General features: G+C 33.8%; 1 protein-coding gene across 2 annotated transcripts in view; it reads right to left on the bottom strand.

Annotated features, from left to right (window-relative positions):
• The window catches only part of CDH26 (cadherin 26), a 58,820-nt gene extending 37,550 nt beyond the window's left edge, over positions 1-21,270 (bottom strand). Inside the window, exons 1-4 of one of the 2 annotated variants that reach the window (XM_031951713.1) lie at positions 21,013-21,270; positions 6,735-6,797; positions 6,337-6,426; positions 4,252-4,410 (exon numbers count right to left, since the gene is read on the bottom strand). In XM_031951713.1, coding sequence (XP_031807573.1) covers positions 4,252-4,410; positions 6,337-6,426; positions 6,735-6,797; positions 21,013-21,063 — 363 coding nt within the window. In that variant the 5' untranslated portion in view covers positions 21,064-21,270. The remainder of the gene's footprint in view (positions 1-4,251; positions 4,411-6,336; positions 6,427-6,734; positions 6,798-21,012) is intronic. The other variant, XM_031951712.1, reaches the window with a different exon arrangement.
• Between the last annotated feature and the right edge of the window lie 4,552 nt (positions 21,271-25,822).

Here is a 25,822-nt window from a genome sequence, read left to right as displayed (position 1 = left end):
AAATAAGATACTAAATACTAAAGATACTTCCATTCTAGGGTTGAGGAAACTGAGGTTTAGGGCATGTAAAGGACCGTTCCATGATCACATACTCAATTATCATACACAGGATTTGCTATCTTGGTTAGGTTAAATGAAAATAAAATTGCCCAACTTTTACTGAACCTAGATGCAAGGTATTATCATGCTAGCTTTTCCCTGAAGTTGACATTTAATTTTCTATTTCTGTTATTTTCAATAGCCTAATTCCAAATAGATCAAGCATAATGTCCACTATACCACATTGCCTCTAATTCAGTCTCTTTATTCTACAGAAGAGGAAACTAGGCCTCAGACAGGTGAGGTAAGTTGCACAAGAATGGGTATAGGACAGAGACAGGTCTAAAATCAGAGCCTTTTAATACTCAGGACACACTTTTTCTCTAGCAGAACACTGCTTCCCTTGACTATACCATGCATCTTAATCTCCTTAACTCTACTACAATATCACTGAGAGCCAGGTGTATGTCATATTCTATATTTTGTGTGTCCCTTTTGGATCCACAAAATTTAATCCAATAAACATTTTTAAGCACTTATGTCTAAGGCACTGGGCTTACAAAGACAAAAACAAGGAACTAATGTTACACAAGGGAGAAAAAACACATACATAGATAATTTAAATACAAGATAATTTTATATTAGATAAAGAATAGTTTGAGAAGGGAGAGAGCAGCAACAAGAAGGGAAATCAAGGGAATTATGGGCAACTGAACTGAGGGTTAAGAGATGAAAGGCATGCTAAGAAGCAGAAATGGGAAGGAAATGCACCCTGTGCATAGAGGATTATGGAAAATCACAGATTAGAAAAATATTGCAAATATCCCTCTAGTTAGTATTGTTAATTGTGAATCACTTTCATGGCCATTTAAAGTTTTTTTCATGTTTTATTGGGTATTTTGTCTGGAGAGGATGAAAGAATTACAGCCAGAAGAGACCTTCAATGTAGATTCCAACTCCTTCATTTTGAAGATGAAAAAAACTGTAGGCCATAGATGTTGCCCAGGATCTCACAGCTAATAAGTATGTAATAATAGAATGGGAGGATGCTGTACCTTTAAAGAAATAGATTTTTGTTTTTATAAGTATTTTAGGAGAATTTTTGTACATTTGGAAAATAACAGAGTCAGATCTTACCAATGCATAAAAAGGATATTTCCCACTTAGGAAAACTACACTAATTCTTTAGGGACACAAAAGTAAGACACGAGACCATATCATTCTGAAACATTAAGTTATCTGGTTGGGGTCCTTTAAAAATGGACAATTTACTTCTAACACAAAGGAGAATCAGGCCCTAGGCCCTGTAAAACCTGAAAAGTAAGGTGCTATTGCACAGAAACAAAAATAAAAACCAACATGGTTCTTGTTTGCTGAGTTTACAAAAGCAAATCTTCTTCTAGTTCTCCAGAATTGCATCAATGAGGTTTGTAGTTATTTCAGTGGTGACTCATTTGCTGACACAATATAAAATCAACAAACCAACATATTCAAAGGTAATCTTAGAAATCTTCAAACTTCCGGTTCAACTTGGGACAACTATCAAGATAACTATAATATAACGAGCCCCAAATGGAATTTTTAAAAGAAAATGAGGAATAGACTAAAATCACTGGAAAAAAAGAACATCACAGTCTTTAAAATATGCTGCTAGGAATTATTCAAGAAATCCTTAATCCCCTTATCCAACCATAATATATTAGTTTTCTATCTCTTCCTCTGCCTTCCTTTATTTAACTCAAATCTTCCATTGCACTGTGACCTTCAATTTAAGGACATTTCCCTGGCACCAGACATTCTCTTCATTTCTCCATCTTGACAATGGAGAATCATTTCAGCTCTATACTGTCCCATTTTCTTGAATTTTTAATCACCCTTATCATTTCTGCTGATTGCATCCTGCCAAGTCTCAGCCTTGGAACACTCCCACAACATGCACTGTTTTTGCTTGTACACATCCTGCTGAACAAAGGTATACAACTATTCCGTCTAGGTCCACTACAAATTTGTTACACAACCTCAGCTAGGCCTTCATTGCTTTTTTGGCATTCCTTGTATACCTGCCTTATCAACTCACTGTCCCTCTCTTCTAAACCTTTTCATGCCTTCTCAATCCTTCCATGATTCTCCACTCCCACCTTCTCAGCTGGAATTGCTTCTTATTTTATAGAAAAATATGAAGACCAATTGCTACAAACTTTTTCTTCCTCATATGGTCCATATGCCTTTTGTCACTACTTCTTCCTTTGCCCTTATTTCATAACAAAGTTAATCCTTAAGCAATCCCATTCTATCCCATCTGTTTCAACAGATTGCTACTCTGTTATTCCTCTTTTATCACTTATTTTCATTCTTTCTTTGTCTACTGACTGGACCCTGTCTGCTTACAAACATACCCATGCCTCCTCATAAACTCTTGCTTTATCCTTCCATCCCTTGTGTCACCCTATTTTTTTCTTCTCTTTGTAACTAAACTCTTTGGAAAAACTATGTATAAGAAATGCTGTTACATTTTCTCCTATCATTTTCTTCTTCTTCTTCTTCTTCTTTTATTAAAGCTTTTTATTTACCATATGCATGGGTAATTTTTCAACATTGACCCTTGCAAAGCCTTCTGTTCCAAATTCCCCCCACCCCCCTCCCAGATGGCAGATAGTCCAATACATGTTAAATATGTTAAAATATATGTTAAGTCCAATATATGTATACATTTATACAGTTATCTCACTGCATAAGAAAAATTGAATCAAGAAGGGAAAAAAAACAAAATGCAAGCAAACAACAGAAAGATTGAGAATGCTTTGTTGTGGTGCACACTCAGCTCCCATGGTCCTCTCTTTGAGTGTAGATGGCTCTCTTCATCACTGAACAATTGGAATTGGTTTATCATTCTCTTCTTAATCCCTTAGAATCAGCTTCTGATTCATCATTCCACCAAATCTGTTCTCTCTGAAGTTACTAATGATCTCTCAGTTGTCAAATCTGATAACCTTTTTCTCAATCATATTCTGCTTGACCTTTCTGCAGCTTCTCTTTTCAATGATTGATCAACTCCTTTCTCCAGGTTTTCAGGACACCACTCTTTTCTGCTTTGCTGAATGCTAATCCAAATCACATCTGCTAAGTATAAGTGTCCCACCTAAGTGTCCTGAACACTTTTATATTCTACACTTGGTGATCTTATCAGCTCTCATGGATTTAATTATCTTTATGCTGAAGATTCACAAATCTACCAATTTCTGTTGAATTCAATCTTACTTCTCTAATTGCCTTGCAGAAATCTCAAACTGTATATATTACATAGACAGCTTAAACTCAAAATATCCAGACCATTAGAACTCATTATCTTTCTCTCTAAAAACTGCCTTACCTCCTACCTCCCATATTATTTCATACCCAACCCTCATGCCTTAGGTGTCATCTTTAACTCTTACCTCTCATTGCTCCCCTTCCAATCTCTTACAAGGTTTTTAATTTCACCTTTACAATATCTCTGGAATATGCTATTTCTCATCATACAACTTGCCTACTGCAAAAGTCTGCTGAAGATCTGCCTATTTCAAGTCTTTTTCCTTTCTAATTTATCCCCCATTCAACTACTAAAGCGATTTTCCTAAAGCAAAGGTTTTACTATGTTATGCTGCACCTCCAATAAACTCTCATAGTTTCATATCCCCTCTAGGATCAAAAACAAAATCCGCTGGTTGGTTAAAAGTTCTTTATAACCTAGACTCCTCCTACCTTTCTAGTCTTCTTATATCTTATTCTAGACCATTTGCTCTGATCCAATAACACTGCCCTCCTGGTTCCCCACTATTTGCCTACTTGACTTTTTTTTTTTTTAAGTCTCAATTAAAATTCTACTTCTACAGTAAATATTTCCCTACTTCCTCTTAATTCCAGTGTCCTTCCCCTCTCGTTTACTTCTTAATTATTCTGTATATAACTTGTTCGTTCAGATTTGACTCCTCCCTTAGTTTATGAGTTCTCTGAGATAGGTCTGTCTTTTGACTCTTTTTTGTTTTTTCAGTGCTTAAGATCAGTGCTTGCTTAATAAGTATTTATTGACTTAGATAAACTTTAGCTCTGAATTTTTGGTTAGGTTAATCTTTTTTTTTTCTTTATTGTCTCATGCCTCTCCAAAAACTTTTTTTGGGGGAGGAGAAGATGAGAGAAAAGAAAGAGGATTAGAGGGATAAAATTTATAGGTACCACAAAAGATTGTATTTCCTCTCGGTCAATCGAAGAGTGAACATAGACTTTCCCATTTTGATTATCTTCTATAGAAAACAGACCAACTGGAGGCTCATCCACACCAGGCCCACTGATTATATATATTAAGGATTCATTGTAGTCCATGTTATTGAATAACTGTAAGTAAAAACACAGAAAAAAAAAGGTTGTTTTTTTTTAATCATTATTCAGAAGAAGTGTTCTTGACCATTGAAGCAAGGTATTTCATTACCCTGATATTCTATAACAGTCTTGAAGTTTTGTCAAATCAAATACTGCCACAGTGCTTGTTCTGTCAGCTCCCTTATTTCCATTCACATTTCCTCATAAACCCTTATCATCTCTCACCTAGACTATTGAAATAAATAGACCTAATATAGACTTAATTGGTCTCCCTACTTCCATAATCTCCTCTCCAATTCATCCTCCACATAGCTACCAAATTGATATTTCTAAAAACATGGAGCTGACCATATTACTACTCTACTCAAAAATCTTCAGTGGCTCCCTAATGCTTCTAAAATAGAATTTAAAAAAAAAAAAAACTTCAGCTCTAAAACCCTCCACAATCTTTCACTAACTTTTCTAGTCATGGTTCCCATTACTTCCTTTCATTTATTCTCTGTTTCAAATCGGCCTGAGATGTTCTGGAACACAACAATCTATCATTTGCCTCTACACTTTTTTACAAGCCATCCTCCATGTAAGAGGAGGATCCATCTTCACTTTTGCCTCTACCATTCTGACTTCCTTCATAACACAGATTACAAAGCCTTTCTTGATGTCACTGTGTAGTTGGTGCTTTGTAAATTATTTTGTATATGTATTGTATTTTCTTATCTGGGTACTTGTTACAGGGGAGTACGAAAGCCAAATTGAACTGGCTTAGAGAGTGGACTGTTAAATTTTTTCAGTGTGAGTAAGCATTTATGTTGCAATCTTTACAAATTGTTAAACCATTAGAGTTGATAGAGATAATAATTATCTAATTTAGCATGGTTCAATATGATTGATTTGATCTTAGAAGGAGATATTTTGGGCCAGAACTTGAAACAAGGTACTAAGTACAAGATAGAAATGATGCTCTCTTTAGAGAGCTCATAGAAGCAAGAAGTATTTAAGTACTCATTAGAGTTCACATGTTTGGGAGATTTCAAGATTTAGAAAGAGATATCTGAATTCACACCTCCCTTGAAGCTCTTAGGGCCAGAGGGCACGCTGGGAGTTATCCCACAATCCCACTCTCGGAGAAGCCGCATAAATACAGCTCCAGTGAGCCACTCGAGAGTTTTTACTTGGGAACATTCCCAGGGGTCAGAGAGGAGCACTTTGGGAGGAAGGCTACAAGCCCTCTCTCTGAGGCAAGAGAGATTCATTGCATCTTCTACCTTGGTGCTGGCTGGAGGCTGAAGATAGCAGAGGCAAAGGACAAAGCTGCAAGAGCTCTTAGAACCAAGCAGAGAGATAGGCCTCTGAGCTAACCGGGCTATATTGAAGGACACAATAAAAAATCTGAACTTTTATCAGCTGGCTGTGATTTTGGGCGATTATTTACTTGTAACTGAAACTAAGGCTGCCTCCAGAAAACCTCCCCAAGAAACCTGCTCTCTCCCAGAGAAAACCATCATATTTATTTTTATTTTAAAGAACAAAAACACCCACATTTACACTTTAGAAATGGGCAAATACTATCAAGTAAGGCTTGATTTATTGTTTTGTAGATTGTCTTAATTTAAGAGTGTCAAGAATGCAGACTGAACTTAAAAGTGTTTTTGGAGAGAAGGTGGTTAACCATTTACCAGCATGTTCCTGACATTTTATCCACATAGCATATAGGATGCAAGCTCCTCAAGGAAAGGAATAGTTTTTGTTTTGTTTTGTTTTTAACATTTTAATACTGGTATCATACAGTACTTTGCATGGAGTAGGTGCTTTAAATTCTTTGTGACTTTATAGCAGAAGATAGATCTTTGATTAAAGAATTATTATTATGAATCCTTTCAGAATTTTTATGTTTCTAATTGCTAGATTTTTAAATGGTCATTAAGGATACATGTGGCTTACCTCTCCAGCAAACTTGGGAAATGGTCCTGGGTCTTCTTCAATGAGTTTCAAGGTAGTAATAACCCATCTTCTTTTAACACGCTGTAAAGGCTGGTGATCCACATTGTAATCAAACCAGGAAAAGAAAATTGTTGCAGTATTATTTTGAGGTATCATTTTATGATATGTATATAAGTATCACAAATTATCCATAATCTTGCTTAAGATGAGATACCCTTTACCTTAAATCCCTCGTGGCTCAATGAGACTTCATAATATAAATATTTTGAATCTATTTTTATTTCACATTCTTGAAAAACAAAACAAGTCAGAGTACTGCACATTTCTGGATTTTCAAACAAACTTATCAGTCAAAAAATTTTTACAGTATCTTGCATATTATTAAGTTTAAAACCTACCCTCATCTTAGCCTGATTGGTAAATTCATCTTTTGCTGGCTGGAGACAGCTGATCACAGTGACCTTGAAAACAAAAACTAAGTTAGTAGGCAATACATGTCTTGAAATATTTATTGACAGATGCAAGTTGCCTAAAACAATGATCTTCATATTAGACTCTGATCACATGTAAAACCCAAAATAAATCTGGAAAATATACAATTGTATATTTGTATATTCAACTGTCTAAAAATGTTAATTTCTTTAATTTACATTTTTTTTCTTTACTATCCTAACTGTTGTCTATCTTATGCTGTGAAAGAAAGGGCACAAGATGGCTTATGATGGAAAACATACATGTTTGGGTTCTTGTTGGCTATTTGTTCTTCAGTTTTTTCAGTCATGTCTAACTCTTCAGGATCCTATTTTGGGATTTTCTTGGCAGAATACTAGAGTGATTTGCCATTTCCTTCTCCAGCTCCATTTACAGATGAGCAACTGAGACAAAAAGGGTTAAGTGAACAGGTTCATATAACTAGGAAGTGTTTGAGGCCACATTGGAGCTCAGAATCTTTCTTATTCCACACCCAGTATTCTATCCACTGAGCCTACTAGCTGCTCTAAAATTGATTATTTATTGCTCAGTTCAGTCCAATTCTTCATGATCCCATGACTATATTGATTTGATCTTAGAAGGAGATATTTTGGGCCAGAACTTGAAACAAGGTACTAAGTACAACTGATAGAAACAATGCTTGGGTTCACACCTTTAGAGAGCTCATGGAAGCAAGAAGTATTTAAGTACTCATTGGAGTTCACATGTTTGGGAGATTTCAGGGTTTAGAAAGAGATATCTGAATTCACACCTCCCTTGAAGCTCTTAGGGCCAGAGGGCACACTGGGAGTTATCCCACAATCCCACTCTCGGAGAAGCTGCATAAATACAGCTCCAGTGAGCCACTCGAGAGTTTTTACTTGGGAACTATATTATCTAGGGGTTTTCTTGGCAAATATGTTGGAAGTGGAGAGCTATCTCCATCTCCAGTAGATTAAAGCAAACAAAGGTAAAGTGCCTGCCCAGGGTCACTGAGTCAATAAATGTCTAAAGCTGACTCCAGACCCAGATTTCTAGCCACTAAACCAACTAGCCATCAATAGCTGTTTGATTGTAAGGAAATTATTCAATCTCTGTGAGTTGAATCCTCATCTGTAAAATGGGGACAATTACATTTGTTTTGTCTCAGAGAATTGTTGTGAGGAAACAGTTTTATAGTTCTTAAAATAGCCATAGTTAAAGGCTAAATAAATATGATTCTGATATAAATTCATTAAAGACAAAAACTAGTGGAATCTATTTGTTATGTCATAGTTCATTATAAATTTTTCCAACCACATGCTCTATTTCCGTCTTTTCCATAAGAAGAGAAAATTTCAAATGCCTTGAGTGGGATTCTAAAGTCTCAAATATCAGCAAATTCATGATTACTCCTTTTTGATTAATGCTAGTAGTTCTAAGAACCAAACTATGGTTTTAATTTTTTAACACACTTCTTATAGAAAAATAAAAATAAATTTAACTTTGCTGAAATTGATAAGAAATAGTAATAAAGTCACTTTCTTTTTCTAGGCCTCAGTTTCCTTTTCTATCTTCCTTCCTTCCTTCTTTCAGTAATTCCAAACAATGCTTGCTATTGTAAAAATCCATCTCCTTACATATTTACATTAATGCTATATGTTTTCAAATGAAATAATATTATAATCTCAGAAAAATCAAAATGACAAGTAACCCAAAGAAGAACAGAGATAGGTCTAAGTAGGCTTCGGCATAAAATTTTGCTTGTAAGGATACAGGACATATATGACCAGAAAAGAACAACCTAATTATGTAACTAGAACTGGAGACAAGTATAAAAACTGAGTGGTATATTGGGATTATTAACAGAATCAAAACTAGGCTTCTAGCACATTGAATGGAATCCCTAAAAAGCTTGAAAAGGAATAGAAGACTTGTGATCCTACAGTCAAAAAATGTGAGTTCAATTTTGGCCTCAGACACTTATAGCCCTGTGCAAGTCACTTTAATCTGTCCACTTCATTTTTCTCAATTATAAAATGGGAATAATAATAGCACCTATCACTCAAGATTGCTTTGAGGATCAAAGGAGATATTTATAAAGCATTTAGCACAATGATTGGCATATTGTAGGTGCTTAATAAATGCTTATTTCCTTTCTTCCTTCCACCAATGAAGTAATTATCCACATGCCATCTAGATATTACAATCCAAAAAATAGTACCTTAGTTATAATAAATACTTATTGAATTCAATTGAATTAATAATAACTAACATTTTATATGGCACTTTAAGGTTTCCTAAGGCCTTTACATGTATTGATATGATCCTCACAACAACTCTGGGACGTAGGTACTATAATTACCTTCAATTTGCACATGAGGAAACTAAGGTCCAGAAGGATTAAGTCACTCTCCCAGGATCACACATTTTGACCCAATAATCTCCCTGTTAGAATTATACTTAAGTATCATCAAAGTCAAAAAAGAAAGAAAGGGAGAAATAAAGAAGGAATGTTCGATGGAAGGAAGAAAGGAAGGAAAGGAAGAAAAGGAAGGAAGGAAAGGCCTACGTGCTCAAATATTTTTATAGCATCCATATTATATGCTGTCATTCATATCACATGCTGTTCCAAATAAGCCTCCCCAAACAAAACAAACCTGGAAGCAATATAAATGATATGAATGTCCAGCAAAAGGATAATGTAATAAAATACTATAATTCAATTATTATATTATGAGGAATAAAAAAAATCTGGAAAGAAGTCTATGAAATAACACAAAGTGAAAACTAGCAGAATCAGAATTGAGAATACACTAAGAACATACAAAAAGGGAAGAAGAAAGAAGAGGAGGAGGAAGAGGAAAAGGAGGAGTAAAGGAAATGAACAGGGGTGGTCAAAAGATATTGATTGATGAAAAGTGATATTAACTTTAACTTATTGAGAAAATTTAATTAGTTGAATTTTTATTATTTTTTAAACTATGGTTTGCTTAAAAATAATTTGCATTTGATGGTGCTATTTTTGATCTACGCACTTTTTGTAACCTATTAGGCTTCTTCCCCTAGCGTAATACTAAAACTATTATATTTAATATTACCAATGACCCACAATCTGCAAATTCAGTAATCTTTTGATTCAAATTTCATTTTTCTTGATTCTTTTGGAATTTATGAATTTTAGCACTTTTTCCTTCTCTTTATCTTTCCTATATCATCTATTATACAGTTATCACAAAACAAATACAGCTAAGGCGTACATAAAATGGGTTTGTATTGCATAGTGGGTATTAATTAAGTATTATATTTTTATATTATTACCCTCATATTCAAAAGTAACACTATGACAGAATTTTTCAAACTAATGAATTGGAGTGAGGCTGAGATGAAAATAGGAAAAATAATGGTCAAAATTTTTTACATTTTTGATATACTTCTGCATAAAAACATCCAGTTTTTTCAGTGAAACCACAGTTCAACTCATCATCAACAAAAGCAAACTTCACCCAGCAAATACGCTGAAAGGAAATGCTGTGTAGAAATTATGTTATGTTATCTGCAAATGAAGCCAATTTTGAGTTGTTACATTGTCACTCTTTATTAAGTGTCATGAAATGAATGAGTCATTATCAAACTGACTACAAACTAAAGATATGTGTAAATTTAAAGTTATAAAATCTTTTAAAAAAAATTTAAAGTACTATGTTACTTTTTTATTGTTATTCATTTTGGCAAGTATAATAACATGCTTCTCTCAAGCCTACAACTTTAAAAAATCATTGTAACTTTAAAATTATTTTAGATAATAAGACATTATCAATAAATAAATTGACAGAATTTTTATTATATCTGATCTCAACAGAATGAAATAATTTCTCCTCATAAATGTTAAATAATCAATTTGAAGATAAAGTAAATTTAAAGTGAAATAATCTCTTTTAAGTAAAATTCTGTCACTGTGATAAGTATATAACAATTTTAATCAATAAATATCTGTACCCATTGTATTATTTTATTGTGTATTTATAATGTTTATTATATAATTAGAACTTGTTTTTGCAATAGGGAAGCTAAAACAATTATTTCCTTAGATTTTTGGAATGAAAAGGAGGGAAAGTCAATTTTTTGCAAATAAAAAAGGTACTATCAGATAAATTTGGGCAATGTTTACATTCTGATGAGAATGTTGTATATACTGAAAGGAACAATATCTTTTTGTGATCCTGGGTATTTGTGATGCTCTACCTTTGATGTTATTTTCAAAGTGGTTATTTAACACTCATAAAGAGAGATTATTTTACTTCTACTAAGATTAGATATAATAAAAGTTTAAGGCAATTAAATTATTAATGTTTTTTATCTAAAATAATTTTCAGATCATAATGATTTTTTTAAAGTTGCATGCTTGAGGAAACCAATACCAAAATGAACAATAATAAAATAGTACTAAATACTAAAATAGTATAGTAAAATAAAAAAAATTTTAAAGGATTTTATAACTTGAATCTTGTTAGCAGCTTTTAATGTTAAATATTTCACTTCTTTTTTTAATTAATAATTTTATTTAGACACTAATAATCAACATAGTAGATTCACAGACCACAATAAAAGAGAAGCTATATGATATAACAGAATATTGGATTCAAATCCCATCTCAGAGATATTTACTATATATCACAACTTCTCCAAACCCTCATTTTCCTGCTTGGTAAAATGAAGGGATTGGAGATGACATCTGAAGTCGCAGTTCTAAATTCAGAGTCTTATAAATGTTAAGTGAAATAGTTTAAAACTTTGTTGTTCAGTAGTTTCAACAGTGTCCAACTCTTTATGACACCATTTTGGGATATTCTTGGCCAAAAATATGGTAAATTCATGGATTCAAGAAGCTTAGAAATCCCAGTTTGCCAAAATAAATCTGCTTTTACTATATTCTCTCACAAATTGTAGGCAGTGTGTTTAAAAAAAAAAAAAGATTCCATTCAACAGATTTTTCTAAGTTTTGATTAAGGTGGAAAAGGCTTGCCAAAATCCATTTTCTCCAGGTACCTCTCTATTGTACAACAGTACTGAAAATATTACTATAGCAATTTCATCCTTTCCACTGTTCTTTGTCAGAATCTGCCATTTTCTAGTCATTCAACCAGTGTAATTTTAATCTATTCAATTTTAAAAAGAAAATAAGTTTTAAAAATGAAAAAATCTATAAACAATCTAGTTTCTACCTGATATTTCCTCCTAGAAATTAAAAAAAATACAAAAAAATGTCCTCATTCATAATTCAATTTCATCTGGTAAATGGGGGTCAGAAACATTTTAAAGGAATCCCAGAATGTCATTCCAAATGAACTTCTGAAATGGCCAAACGAACTTAAACAACAACAACAACAACAAAAATTAAAGAATCTTAAAGTTATTTTAAAAATCCTCAAAAGTCAGTTGATCCAATGCATATATAAATAAGAATCTCCCTATACCCTGACCAATATAGAGTCATCCAGTTTTTGCTTTAAAATCTTCATTGAGGGAGAACTAATTACTTTCTTAGGCAGCCCATTCCACTTTTGGATATCACTTTGCGAGGAAGTTTTTCCTTGCATCAAGCCTAAATCTATTGCTTTGTGATTTTTACCTAGTTCCACCCTCTGGGAATAAGCAGAAAAATAAATCTCTTAAGTTACTTAAGAAATATCTATATCTTTTCTCATATATCTTCTCTCATTTAACCTAAACATTCCACTTCCTTCAACTATTACCCATATGGCATAAACCCAAGCTGTTTCACTATCCTGGTTGCCATCAACTGGAACTTTTTGACCTATCCATCAATGATGACAAGATTTTTACTCCCCTAATCCTAGAAATTACATTTCTCTTAACCTAGCATTATAATTACCTTTCTTGACTGACATGTCACATGGCTGACCCACATTAAGTTTATAACCATTAAAAACTCCCTATCTTTTATCAGACAATTACATCTTACTGTGCTTCTTCTATCTTATTTTTGCAAAACTTGTTTTCTAAAACCAAGTGTAAGACTTTACCTGTATGCTTATTAAAATTTATCATATTAAACATGGCCCCAAGTTCTAGCCTTTCTGCATCCAAATCCTTTAGCTTTATTCCTTTGCAAACTTAATTACCATTCTATAGATGCCTTTTGGTAAATCAAATAAAATTAAATTGTAAATGCAAAAAGTCAAGCACAGAGCCTTTAGATACTTCCCTAGAGACCTTGTTCCAAAGATTCATAACTATTTTGACTATTTGGCTGGAGGTGGAAGAGTCCAGTCAGTTCAGAATCCACCTAACTGCACTGTTGTCTATCCTACATTTCATCTTTTCTACCAGAGTAGCATGAGAAGCTTTGTTGAACAATTTACTAAACCTAGTTCAAATATATCCTACTTCCCTACCAGCTTAATAACCTTATTTTTTTTTAATTATTTTCACATGACTTGTTCTTAATGAAGATATATTGGCTTTTTGTGATCTCTACTATCCTAGAATTTGGCACCAAATCAAAACTGAACTCATAAATGAGTTATCTAAATTGTTGAAGCTCTTTACTTTTATTAAAAAGTGGGATCCTTACCCTGCTGCAATCCTAGGGTTCCTATCCCACTTTCTAAAATTTTGCAAAGACCACTATCAGTTTCTTAGCAATCACAACCTATCAGTTCTTTCAGTAGAAAAGAGAAGATATAAGAGGTAGAATATTAGACTTATCCTAAAGAATTGGATAATTGTCTTAGATACTTATTAGCCATATGACATTGGAAAGGTTATGTAGTATTCATCTTCAAAATGGGATAATAGTCCATACCTTGTTACATTATAGTAATCAAATGAGAGAATGTGAGTTAAGTGCTTCACAAACCTCAAGGTCCTATTAAACATTAGTTTATTATTATTATAATAGGAGGTAACTCATTTGGGTATGAGGAATATACTTATCTTAATGTGAGTACCAATTCACTATTAACCATTTTTTCTGTACTTTCAACTTCACAGATGATTCTTCTCATTAGAGAAAACAGAAGCAAAATTAGAGTTGAAGAGCTAAATTATTTGTATCACTACTTAATTAATCAAGAATTTATAAAGCATTCACTATGGGTCAGATACTCCTAAGTGCTTGGGATATAAAGACAAAACAAAACATTTCCTACCTTCAAGGAGTTTACATTTTATTCAGAGAGGCAAATGTATATCTATAGGCATGCAAAAATAAATACAAAATAGATAAAAAGTAATAGGGTGGATTCATTGGCAGCTGTGGAAGGACAGTTAGTAAAAAGATGATGCTTGAGTTTAGTTTTGAATGAAACTAGAGATTCTAAGAGACTGAAGTGAAAAGAGACAGAATTTCAAGCATGAGGAACAGCAAAAGCAAAGAGGTGGGAGATAAAGTGTTATATATGAAAAACAGGAAGGCCAATTTGGTTGAATTGTAAAGTATTTGAAGGGAATGATATATAATAAGTTTGGAAAGTATGTTCAAACCAGGTTATACAGAGTTATGAATGTCCAACAGAAGAGTTGATATTTTATTCTAGGGTGATATAAGTAACATGGCCAGACCTGCCTTTTAGGAAAATCAGTTTGGAAACTGTGTGCAGGATGGATTGGAGTAGAAAGTGGCTTCAAACAGGGAGAAATATTGGGAGGCTGTTGCAATAGTGACAGTGATAAGAGACTGAATTAGGGTATTAACTACATGAAAAGAGAGAAGGGGACAGATTGAGAGATGTTGTGGGTATAGATAACAAGACTTGACGACTGATTATATCTATGGAATGAGGATGGGAAGTCAAAGATGAATGGAGGTTTCAGACTTGAGTGACTGGACGGATGGTTATGCCCTCAAGAGAAATGGAAGTTTTCTGTTTTGGACATGTTGAATTTAAGAGGTTAACAGAACAACCTAGGATGTCTAATACACAGTTGCTCATAAGGAGCTGGTGATTATGAGAAAGACTGGATATATGGATCTGATATTCATCTGCATAAATATGATAATTATGTACATAGAAGTCGATGAGGATACCAAGCATAGGCTGTGGAGGGCCTGGGTTCAATTCATAAAAGGGTCAACACAAGACAGCATGGTAATGTGCCTTTGATACACATCCTAGAATGTCAACAAACCTTTCTTTCATTCTTATTGGTCTAACAAATAGTTGTCTTGCTCCCTTGTAGCAAGATGTTGGAGAGTATAAAAATAAGGATACACAGAGGAAAAAGGGTAGGAAAATAACAGCAGTACAAATAAAGCTATAAAAAGGGGAAAGGATATGAGGCAGTTCCTCAACAAGAGGGGGTTAAGTGGTATAAGGAGCAAGAAGTTGCTTGTCCTCCAAAAAATGATACAGTACAGCCACAAAGACATTTAGGAGAGAGATCATCCAGGGAAGGTCAGAGAAAAACAGAAAAGTAGTAAATTTTGGTGATTCCTGCTCAGGTGTGCTGAGGTAACTACACATCTAACTCAAAAAATAAGAGACTGATTCATGTGAGCACCAAAGAAACTGCCAGAAGGAAACTAAATAATTGTCTATGAGTATGATGGCTTCAGCAGGAACTTGAATACCATAGTTGCATAAACTGCATTTTTCTCATCTTGACCTTTTAAAAGCAGAGGACGCAGAAGACAAACATTCATTTGCAAAGTGAATATTTGGAATTTTGTGTCATGGATTAAAATATTGCATTGACAAATACCCGATCAGGAATGAAGTATACCTAACAAAATCTTTTAATAGTAAATTATTTGCTGGGTTTTTCTATAAATCCAATCAATAGTACTTGCAACTATAAAGGATGACAGGGGTAAAGTCTACCTAAACACATCCCCACAAGTTAGATACCATATAAGAAGCTACAGTGAAGGAAAAATAGAAGTTGGGATACCAATATGTTCACAGGAAGCAAAATCCAAAAATAGGGTCAATATATAAAACCTATGGCTTCTAATGCCTATACACAGGTAATTACACAAGTAATAAGCTCCAGTCCCTGATCTGTTCTTTCTGGAGCATATACCCTTGGAGCATTCAAGGAACTCAATTGAGCTCTCTGGCCCTACTTCCTTCTAAAGCTTGAGTCATAACTTCCAAGGTTAATTTTCTCTTTAGTTTATGACTGGTTCTCTTCTATGCTATCAGGAATCATGATTCTTGGAACCATATCTTACTTGAACCCTCCTGCTCCTCCAAATCATCTCTCCATCTCTGTCTCTCTCTCTCATCTAAGAAAATTTTAATATACACTAAAGTAAAGAAAATTGCAGTAAATTAACTTTCTAAATTAGAATAAAGAAAATATTAAGCATATAATAATTAATAAAAACTAAATATAAAGAGGTAGAGAACAAGACAGTAGCAAAACAAAGGCTATATTAGAACTTTGCTAAAGAATCTTATACTTGTCTCTAGTCATTCTATCAAAGGAGTTAGTATTTTGTGCCATCGGGCTGGGTTTTTTTTTTTTTTAATACATAAAGCAATAATTTTTAAATCCAAAAGTCACTTAGCAGGAAATGTTGAGAAGTTTCATTACAGATAAAGATAATGACAAAGCTCTTTATTAAAACATTAATATAATCATAAATATTCTTTGAGTTGCTACTCTGCAATGAAGACTTGTAGAAAATCAAAAGTATAAACATGATCCAGATCCAAGAGGGCTAGAGGAAAATCTGAATTCAAATCTAATTTCAGATATGTATTAGCTTTGTGATCCTGGGCAGCTCTTATAAAATCTGTCTGACTACCTCAGTTTCATTAACTATATAAAATGGGCATAAGAATAGTAACAATTTCTAGGGATTGTTAGGACAACCAAATGAAACAACATTTGTAAAGAGCTTAGCACAATGCCTGATACTAGTAGATTCTTAATAAATTCTCTGCTTCTTCTCTTCCTCTTTTTCCTCTCTCCCTCTCTTCCTTCACCTTCCTTCCCTTCCCTTCTTCCTTCCTTTCTTCTTCCTCAAGAATTCAGTCACCATTTTATTACAATGATGCAATGGAGGTGGGGAGTATAGGAAAAGATTGGTGTAAACACCAATTAAAGAAATCAAAGTTCTTTTCTAAAGAAATATTCCAAAGACCAATAAAAATTATGCTAATTTTGTATCTGCTACTGATCTCTCACCATTAAGATGGAGAAACAGTTTTAACTGCAGTTTTTAGCAATGTAAATATGAGATATTAGCATTCCATAAATGCATCTCATTTTCTCCATGACTTATAGCCTCAATCACATATAATTTTCAATGAATATTTTTAAGAAGATTGAAGACTGGCCCGAATCAATCTTCCAAGTCTGATCAATGTTCTTATCCAAATGGAAAGATAAGATTCTATTAGCATGTCAGTTTCATTTTCATGAAATTAAAACTAATTAGCTAAATAGAACTTGCTTTTATGTTGGCTACCCAGGTTAAAATGAGAGTGAACTCATCCAGTTCTCCAAGTCTCTTGCCAAGCCTCTCTTTTTAACAAAGTCTTTAGTTTGGTTTAAAGTGGTTTACAGAAATTTAAAACTAAAAGGGGCCTTAGAGACGGATAGTTGATTTCCCTTCCCATCACAACTCCTGTAATTGTTTAAAATAAGGAAGAAAATCCATCAAGGAAAGTCTGGGCTTTGTGATGGGATACCTATTCATCAAATTTTAATAAAAAAGTATGGAGGGCTGGGACAACTAGATGGTGCAGTAGATAGAACACTAGCCCTGAAATCAGAAGGACCCAAGCTCAAAAGCAGTCTCAAATACTTAATATTTCTTAGCTGTGTGATCCCAGACATGTCACTTAACACAAATTGCCTTGGGGAAAAAAAAGATAGAGAAGCAGCAGGGTGTAATGGAAAGGATGTTGGATTTCTAGCCTGAGGACCTGAGTTTCAAATTTACATCTATTATTTAAAATCTGTGTAATCTGGAGAATAGTTCTTATCATATGGTCCCACAAGCAAGATAAAGAGATTGAGCTACCTGATCTTTAATATTTCTTTCTGTTCTAAAAACTATGATCCTATTTTAGGAAAATAGTAAGCAAATACATAAGTGGGAAACCCAGCATCTGGGGCAAATTTTGTTACATAGATGAGAACGGTGGTGCTAATATAGAAAATGATCCAATCCAGGATTAGGTTGTATCAGGAATGGACGTATCTCATCTTTAAGAGAGGTCATTCATTGTCCAAGTAGTAGTGAGAGCCTTGGGATATGGCCCTAAGAGAGGATATCACCATAAGGGCCATAAGAAATATATGGTGAGGTACAAAAAGAAGCAATCTTTTTTCATGTCAGTTCTCAGAGCAAAGTCATATAGATTGTTGCTAGTTAGGTTCTGAATGAAGAGGAGGAAAGGAAATCATTTTAACTTATTTCAGTATTAAAAGTGTTTATTTATATCTAATTACTTCAATGTGATTTCAACAAATGTCTGATTGTTTTAAATCAAATTCTGTTTCTTTTGATTCTTCATAATTCATATGTAACTATTTTAATATAATAGTCATTTCAGTAAATGGAACAGAAAAAAAATTGAAAAGCTCTAAATTTTTATCAGATTCAACTCTAACTCATTCCCTAAAAGAAACAATTGTTGGAGCAATTACAGTACCTCATACTTGCAAAAATACACTGCCCTGTAGTGGGATCATGGGATTTTGTTGTAAAGAGGAATCTTTAAAATAACCCAATCCAACCTGATTAATTTACAGGTGAAGAAACTGAGGTCTAGAGGAAAAAAGAGCCTTGCCCAAGACATGCAGGTAGTAACAATATAATATTGGCAACAGGAAGTATTATGAGCAAAGAGGTGAATTGACTTGTAAGATTTGTAAATATTCCTTTATCTCAAGTTCTTTTAGAGCTCTTTTTTGTTTTAGTGCTTGGGAAATTATTTCTTTCAAAATATACCTACATCATAATCCTATCCATGAATATATTGGCTATTAACAGAATTCTACTACATAAGCTTTAAAAATAAAATTATTTTCTGATTAAGAGGTATTGTGGTTTGTATGCTGTCCTTGGAGTCAAGAAGACCTGGGTTAAAGCCTTGACAAAAAAAAATAATGAATCTGACATTGTGAGCAGTTCAAAAAACATTTCAGTGACCCTATTCAACTCTCTATAACTACAGCTGGTAATAACTTTCTTTTGTAAAGGAAGGTTGCTCTTTGAGAATTTTTTGAATCAATTTAATCATAGATCCTGCTTTTTAGGGGTTTTTTATTACTTTTTTTTTTTTTTTTTTATAAATGGGTATCTTTCTCTAAAGTCTGCTTCCAATGGATTGACCCTGAATTCTCAATACCTGGAAAATTCTGGCAGTTCTTAAGAAAATGGAAAAACCAAATATAGTCCCAGAGTTAAATTATATATTTACAGAATCAACCTGGTTAAGTTCTTGGAACTACAAATTGAAGATTTAGGAAGAGAGTTGGCACTACAAGTCATGAAGACTTTGACTAAAGCATAAATGTGTAAGGGTGAAAGTAGTACACATATTGATGAAATTGTACAACTTTGCAAAAAGGAAGCATGAAAATTCTTTTGATGAGGTTGATTTGGGCCATGAATATAGCCTAAATTCCTGGCCACTAAGATCACACAAGATATCTCTTCCTAAAAAATAAAAAGTCCCATGTCATGTTGTAAAATAGGAGATGGCAAAACATTGACATCTTTCTTTCTTTTAAGAAAAAACAAGTTGAGTGGAATATAATATTCATGACCCTGTTTTCTCTCCAGAAAAACATTTCTTCAGTCTTAGTTTACACTTATATAGTGCTTAAGTTTTACAAAGTATTTTTCTCCCAACCCTGTAAGTTTGATAAGTAACAACCAAAGAGCATCTATTTCTTAGAGTTAAGTATTAAAAACTGATTTAGTGATCTTAATTCTATCAATGTAAAACAATAATTCTTTTTTCTTCTAACACTCTCATTGTGATGTATAATTGATAAAGAGTAGGCCTCAGAGCCAATAAGCCTACCTCGAATATATACTGGATGTGTGGCCCAAGACAAGTCACTTATCTTCTCAGTGTTCTAGGCCACTTTCTAAAACTAAAAACTTTCTTTAAAAAAAAAAAAAGGTGCTGACCTGCACTGATAGGAGTTTTCACATTCAGGATTTCCATACACAAAAGAAATCACAATTGCAGCTCCTTAATCTTGTGTAAACATGTATCAGTTTCCTAGATTTTTCTGAAACTATATATATTTTCTGATTCCTTTATTCATTTTCATTTCCAAATTTTTACCATGAATAATTTGATAGATACATGTAACGATAACCATGCTTCATTCTCAAACTGTAGGTAGATACAATCTAAGAATTGTACTCTTTTAAAAATCAGAAATAATTTAAATAATATAATCTCAATTTATTCCCAATTATGAAATGTGCTAGCTGTATACAATATGCCTCTCTTCCTTCAAAAAAGGATATTTTTTCAGTGTTGCTTTACTATACCACTTCCCAATAACTACCTTTACAGAAAGCTCACACTTTTCTAGTATACTTTTAACTTCCCAATAACTGGTCTTCTTAATTTTGCTTCCACAAACTGCTCACTGAAGTGGGTATCCCTGCCATCTTCTTTAAGATTCCTATTTATACTGTCATTCTGGATTAGATTATAAACTCCTTTTGCTTCCTCAGCAATTAAAACAGTGTCTGGCACATAGTAGGAACTTAATAAATGCTTATTGCCTATAACCTATATGAATAAGGATGCAAAAATTTAAACATTAGCTAAAAGTCTATCCATTGAATGAGAAACTTTCCAAGGATTTATTGATAGACAATTGATACAAGCAATAAAATTGCGTTGCATCTATATAAGGGGCTCTTTCAGCAGATGCTTGAGTAAACCATCTATCCTCTAAAGAGGAACCCAGATGATCTGGGTTCTAGTTCAGCTCCTACACTTCTATGATCTTCTGCAGTTCACATTCTCTCCTTCAGCCCCAGTTTCTATTTCTTTAAACTGAGATGGAGTGGCCCAGAAGATTTTTTTAGGATCTCTCCAAGTTTTAACCTTCCCTAATTATCTGATTAAAGAAAGCATTTTGATTTCCTTTGGTGTTAAGCCAGAGCTTGACTCTGTTCGGGCTTATCCAAATTCCTTATTCTGAGTTCTACCCTTCCCCCCAGTTTCTGGGGAAGTTTCTGAACTACGAGCTCTAACCCAGACTCACCAGCATCAGGAAGACCTGAAGGCTCCACATGCCTTGAGGGATGGAGAGCATCTCCTGAGAGATCTCCGAAGACGGATGGTGGTACAGAGTAGTCTGCCTAATAAAGCAGCCTAAGTTTTACTGCCAGCTCTCTACAAACAGCTTTCTCCGCCCTCCTCAGCTCTCCTCCGCCCCTTGGCTCACACCCTGTGTTTTCTCATTCTTGACCTAGGTGCAACCTTATCGGTTGGTCGATCCTGGATTATGCTCCTCTCTCCTTTGCAGCTCTTTGTCTGCTGTGTGACCACAGCAAATAGACTAAATAGGTGTCATTTTTTTTCGTGAAGGTGGGGCGACGGATTTGAGCACATCAAATTTAGCATTCCTCTTCCGTCTAAAAATGTGGGGCACTCAATTTTCAGAGAAACATTCTGTATGTGCTTCACGTATAATCTGTTCCGTGTTAAATCTTTTGTGAAAGAGGAAAATTTTTCTTTCAAATCTAAAAAAAAATTATTACATTTGCCAGTCTTTTAGTTCAGTGGCAGTTATGTTTTCAAGATAGGCTATTTCCATGCGTATTAGCTCCTGTAATACATAAACAAATTCTCTAAGAAAGAGTCCAAGAGAAAAGTTCTTTTAATTTTGTATTTCCAAAGCACTTAGGGAGTTAATTAAGGGAAGAAGATTCAGACACCTTTTACCATTCAAAGTATGTCTCATATTAGCCTAATGCAAGACTGCTGTGGTTGGAGCAAATGATGTTTCAGTTTACTGGGCAAATCACTTGCTCTCCATGAGTTTTGTTACCCAATCTTTAAACGAGGTATTTCTACTGGATCAGAGGTTCTTTATCTTTTTTTTGTGCTTAATGTATTCTTTTGCTAGTCTGGTAAAGACTATGGACCCCATTTCAGAATGTTTTCAAATACTTAAAAAATGTATGGAATTATAAAAGAAACTAATCATTATAAAATAGCAATTTTTTTTCATTATAAATTTTATTTTTTTTTAACATTTCATGGATGTTAGTTAAGAACTGTTAGACCAGATGATTCCCAAGGTTCCTTCCAATTTATACACTGATTCTACATTTAAAACAAGATTCCTTTCTTCTGAAAGAGCATTGATCTAGAGGAACATCTGATCAAAGGTTTCCTGCCAAACTTTGTGATATAGGATCATAGAGTTGAAAGGGACCTAGAAGGCTATTTTTTTCCAACTAGTTCATTTTATAGATGAGAAAACTGAGACCTAGATCACTTGTTATAATTGACCTTCCTTAACAAATTCAAATTAGATATTACTGTACTTCTAAAAAGGTAGGTATACTTTAAAAAATATTATTTCATCAGCCACAAGGTGGCAACTTTCAAAAAGCAAAGTTTTGCTGATGATGTAATAACAGATCAAGGAGAAGCTTTGTAGAATTAAGAGATTCTGAGCTAGAAGGGACTTTAAATATATATTCCAATGACTTCATTTTATATGTGAAGAAACTGAGGCCCAGAGAAATAAAGTTATTTCCTCCAGTGTAACAAAGGTAGTACCATACCTAGAATCTGCTCCCAAATTTTCTGATTCTTGTGGGTTTTTCCACTCTATCATTTAGGGCAGAAAAATACTTTAATGATTAAAAAGATATTTTAAAAGCAATTACTTTTCAGAGATTTCAATTTGTATATTGTTTTATTTTTTTCTCCATGGATGTTCAATATCGTGTACAAAGTATAACTGAAATGAATAAAAGAATTATTATTAAGGAAGAGTGACAATCCAGGTGAGGTTAGATAGCCTGCTTCTATAGTGTACTCAATCAGCAGCTGATTGACTTTTCCCAACAAGACTAAACAACCCAAGGTCAGAGATAATAGAATTGAAGGCCATGATGCCCCTTTTTTGAGATTATGAATTCCTTTGGCAGTGTAATGAAACTTATGGGACTCTCTTAAATAGTGGTTTTAAAGGCATAAAATAAAATACACAGGCTTAGAAAGAAACTAATTGGGGGCAGTTAAGTGGTACAGTGGATAGGGCACAATCCCTGAAATCAGGAAGACCTGAGTTCAAATTTGACCTCAGACACTGAACACTTCCTAGTTGTGTGACTCTGGCCAAATGATTTAACCCCAATTGCCTAAGAAAAGAACAAACAAATAAAACCTAATTGTACTGAACTAGCAAAATGTTTAAATGTTCATAGATGTTAAGAACCCCTTAACTTAGTTGCTAGCTATTATCTGAAGTTATTCATTTAAAATTAAGAACCTTACCTTATACAATATGCTGGACCTCGAATAATTATAAAGTTTAGATAAGATTCAGACCTTTCTACAGTTTATAGCATAGTAGGGAATAGGATAAAGTTGTAACTTTAATATATATCACCTGTTAAGTGCTTTTGAGTTTATGAAACAAAGAGCTATGTAAGTTCACAGAGAAGGGTTGTCACCAATGAGGGATGGTGTGTGTGTGTGTGTGTGTGTGTGTGTGTGTGTGTGCGCGCGCGCGCTAGAGAATCAAGGAGGGCTTCATAAAAAAGATGATCCTTTAATTCAGTTTTAAAGGACAGATATGAATTCATGCAATGGAGTCCAGACTAGAATGGGAGGAAAATAAAGCCAGATAAGAGATAGTGGAATAGGAGAATAGGAAAGAATCAAAAGATAGGTAATTAGAACCAGGATCAGGCCTAAAAGAATGAAGGGATGATAGTGTCACATAACTGTAACAAGATCGAAGACTCCATTGCCTATCTTTAAAGTGCACCTTATTTTGACTATGAGGTATATGGTATAAATTGGTGAATTGATGGAACAGACTGAACATAGAACTCACTGAATTTAAGGTCAGGGAGCTATAAGATCAGGCTTTCAAAAGGTTATCAATAAGTGCATTTTTTTTTCCTTTATAAATTTTTTTTTCAATAGTATTTTTTAAATATATACAGCCTTACTAATATGTAACTTCAGATAATAGCTAGCAACTAAATTAAGGGGTTCTTAATCTTAACATCTATGAACATTTAAAACATTTTTTAAATGTTTTTTGCCTAACAAATATATACAGCTATTTCAGTACAATTAGGTTTTGTTTATTTGTTTTTTTCTTAGGCAATTGGGGTTAAGTGATTTGTCCAGAGTCATACAACAAGGAAATGTTAAGTGTCTGAAGTCAAATTTGAACTTAGGTCTTCCTGATTTCAGGGATAGTGCCCTATCCACTGCACCACCTAGCTGCCTATAATTAGTTTCTTTCTAAATATATAGTTTTCAACATTCGTTTTTGTATTACTTCATATTCCAAATTTTTCTCCTTTACCTCCCTCCGCAAGACATCAAATAATATGATGTAATTAAATATGGTGCACTAAAGTTTTTAAGGGTGAAAAATGGAGTGGACCGGATGTTGAAATCATCGAGAAAAAAATATGCTGCATGTGAATAAACAGAGGCAAAAAGAATGAGAAAAGGTGGCATAATGTGTCAGTATGGGCATTCTTTTGCATTTCTATCTAGTTCCAATTAATAAATATCTTTGGATTTGATCAGAAATAATTTAATGCAAAAGCTAAAGTTGGTGCTCTTTGAAATGTGAAGTAAGAGTCGCCACCTTCTGGATAACAAAAATAGTAACATCTAAAAAAAAAAGAAAAAGAAAAATCACAAAAACAAATACATTCATTCACAGATATGCATGTGTGTATATGTATACTTCTATAGAACCCCGAATAACTTGTTCAATCTCTTTGTGCCTGACACTAATTTTCACCTAATGTTTCCTACCCTAATGAAATGAGGTTTGGAGATTTGACAGTAGACAGGAACAAACAGATTGACAGATAGATGACACATGCAGAAGCAGAAGCCAAATTCTATTTAATACATATTAGTTGTGTGACCAAGGGCAAATCTTCTTCAAGCTTTGGACATAGTTGCAATCTTTCTCGAGAGGATGTACCCACACCAATGAAATCACAGATTATTCACTCACACATAAAGCTTCATTATTTTATTACTTCTCTAGCACTTTCCAAGATGTAGTTTCATTGTGGTTATTTGCTCTTCCATGCAGAGTAAAAATCTTCCACACAGTATGTTGTTTAAAAAGCTGTTTCCTTCTCTTCTGCCTCCCTTCCCCTCCCTCCCCCCCACAAAAAAAAAAAAAAAAAAACAAGATTGGTCAACTTTCTGGTAATTCACTTCCCTTTACTTACTGGTCTGATTCTCAATCAAGAAGACAGTTCACTACTTACTATCTGAGTGGCATAGTAATAGTGGGCTGGACTTAAGAGTAAGGAAATTTTAAAGAGGAATCCTACCTCAGACACTTATTAGCTAACTGGCCACTTGTGGTTTGTCTCCTCTGTAAAATGGGGATAATAATAATAATAATAGCATCCACCTTTTAGGACTTTTGTGAAGTTATAATGAAATAACATTTAAAGTATTCTGCAAACCTTAAAACATTATATAATGCCAGCTGGTATTACTGAATCCATCCCTAAAATCTTTGCTTTTTCTTGGATCCTCCAGACGCTTGTATAATTTGCTGATAGAGCCTTTGATAATCTGGAGCGACCTCTGCACATGATAAATCACCAGAGAAGGATTGTAGGAAAGAATATTTCCCCACTTGCCCTTGGGGGTGGGGGGGAGATACACATTGATTAAGTAATAATAAAGCCTTTTATAGGTTTTTGATAAAACAATTAAGAAATTCAATAAATTATATTTAAGAATGTGCCTAAAATGTCCACCCCCTTTGACCCAGAGGTCTCCCTGTGAGTCATATACTATAAGGACATGAAAGATAGAAGGGAAAAAAAGGC

Source organism: Sarcophilus harrisii, chromosome 2 (genome assembly GCF_902635505.1).
Source record: "Sarcophilus harrisii chromosome 2, mSarHar1.11, whole genome shotgun sequence".
Lineage (NCBI taxonomy): Eukaryota > Metazoa > Chordata > Mammalia > Dasyuromorphia > Dasyuridae > Sarcophilus > Sarcophilus harrisii.
This window is presented reverse-complemented; position numbering and strand designations above follow the sequence as displayed.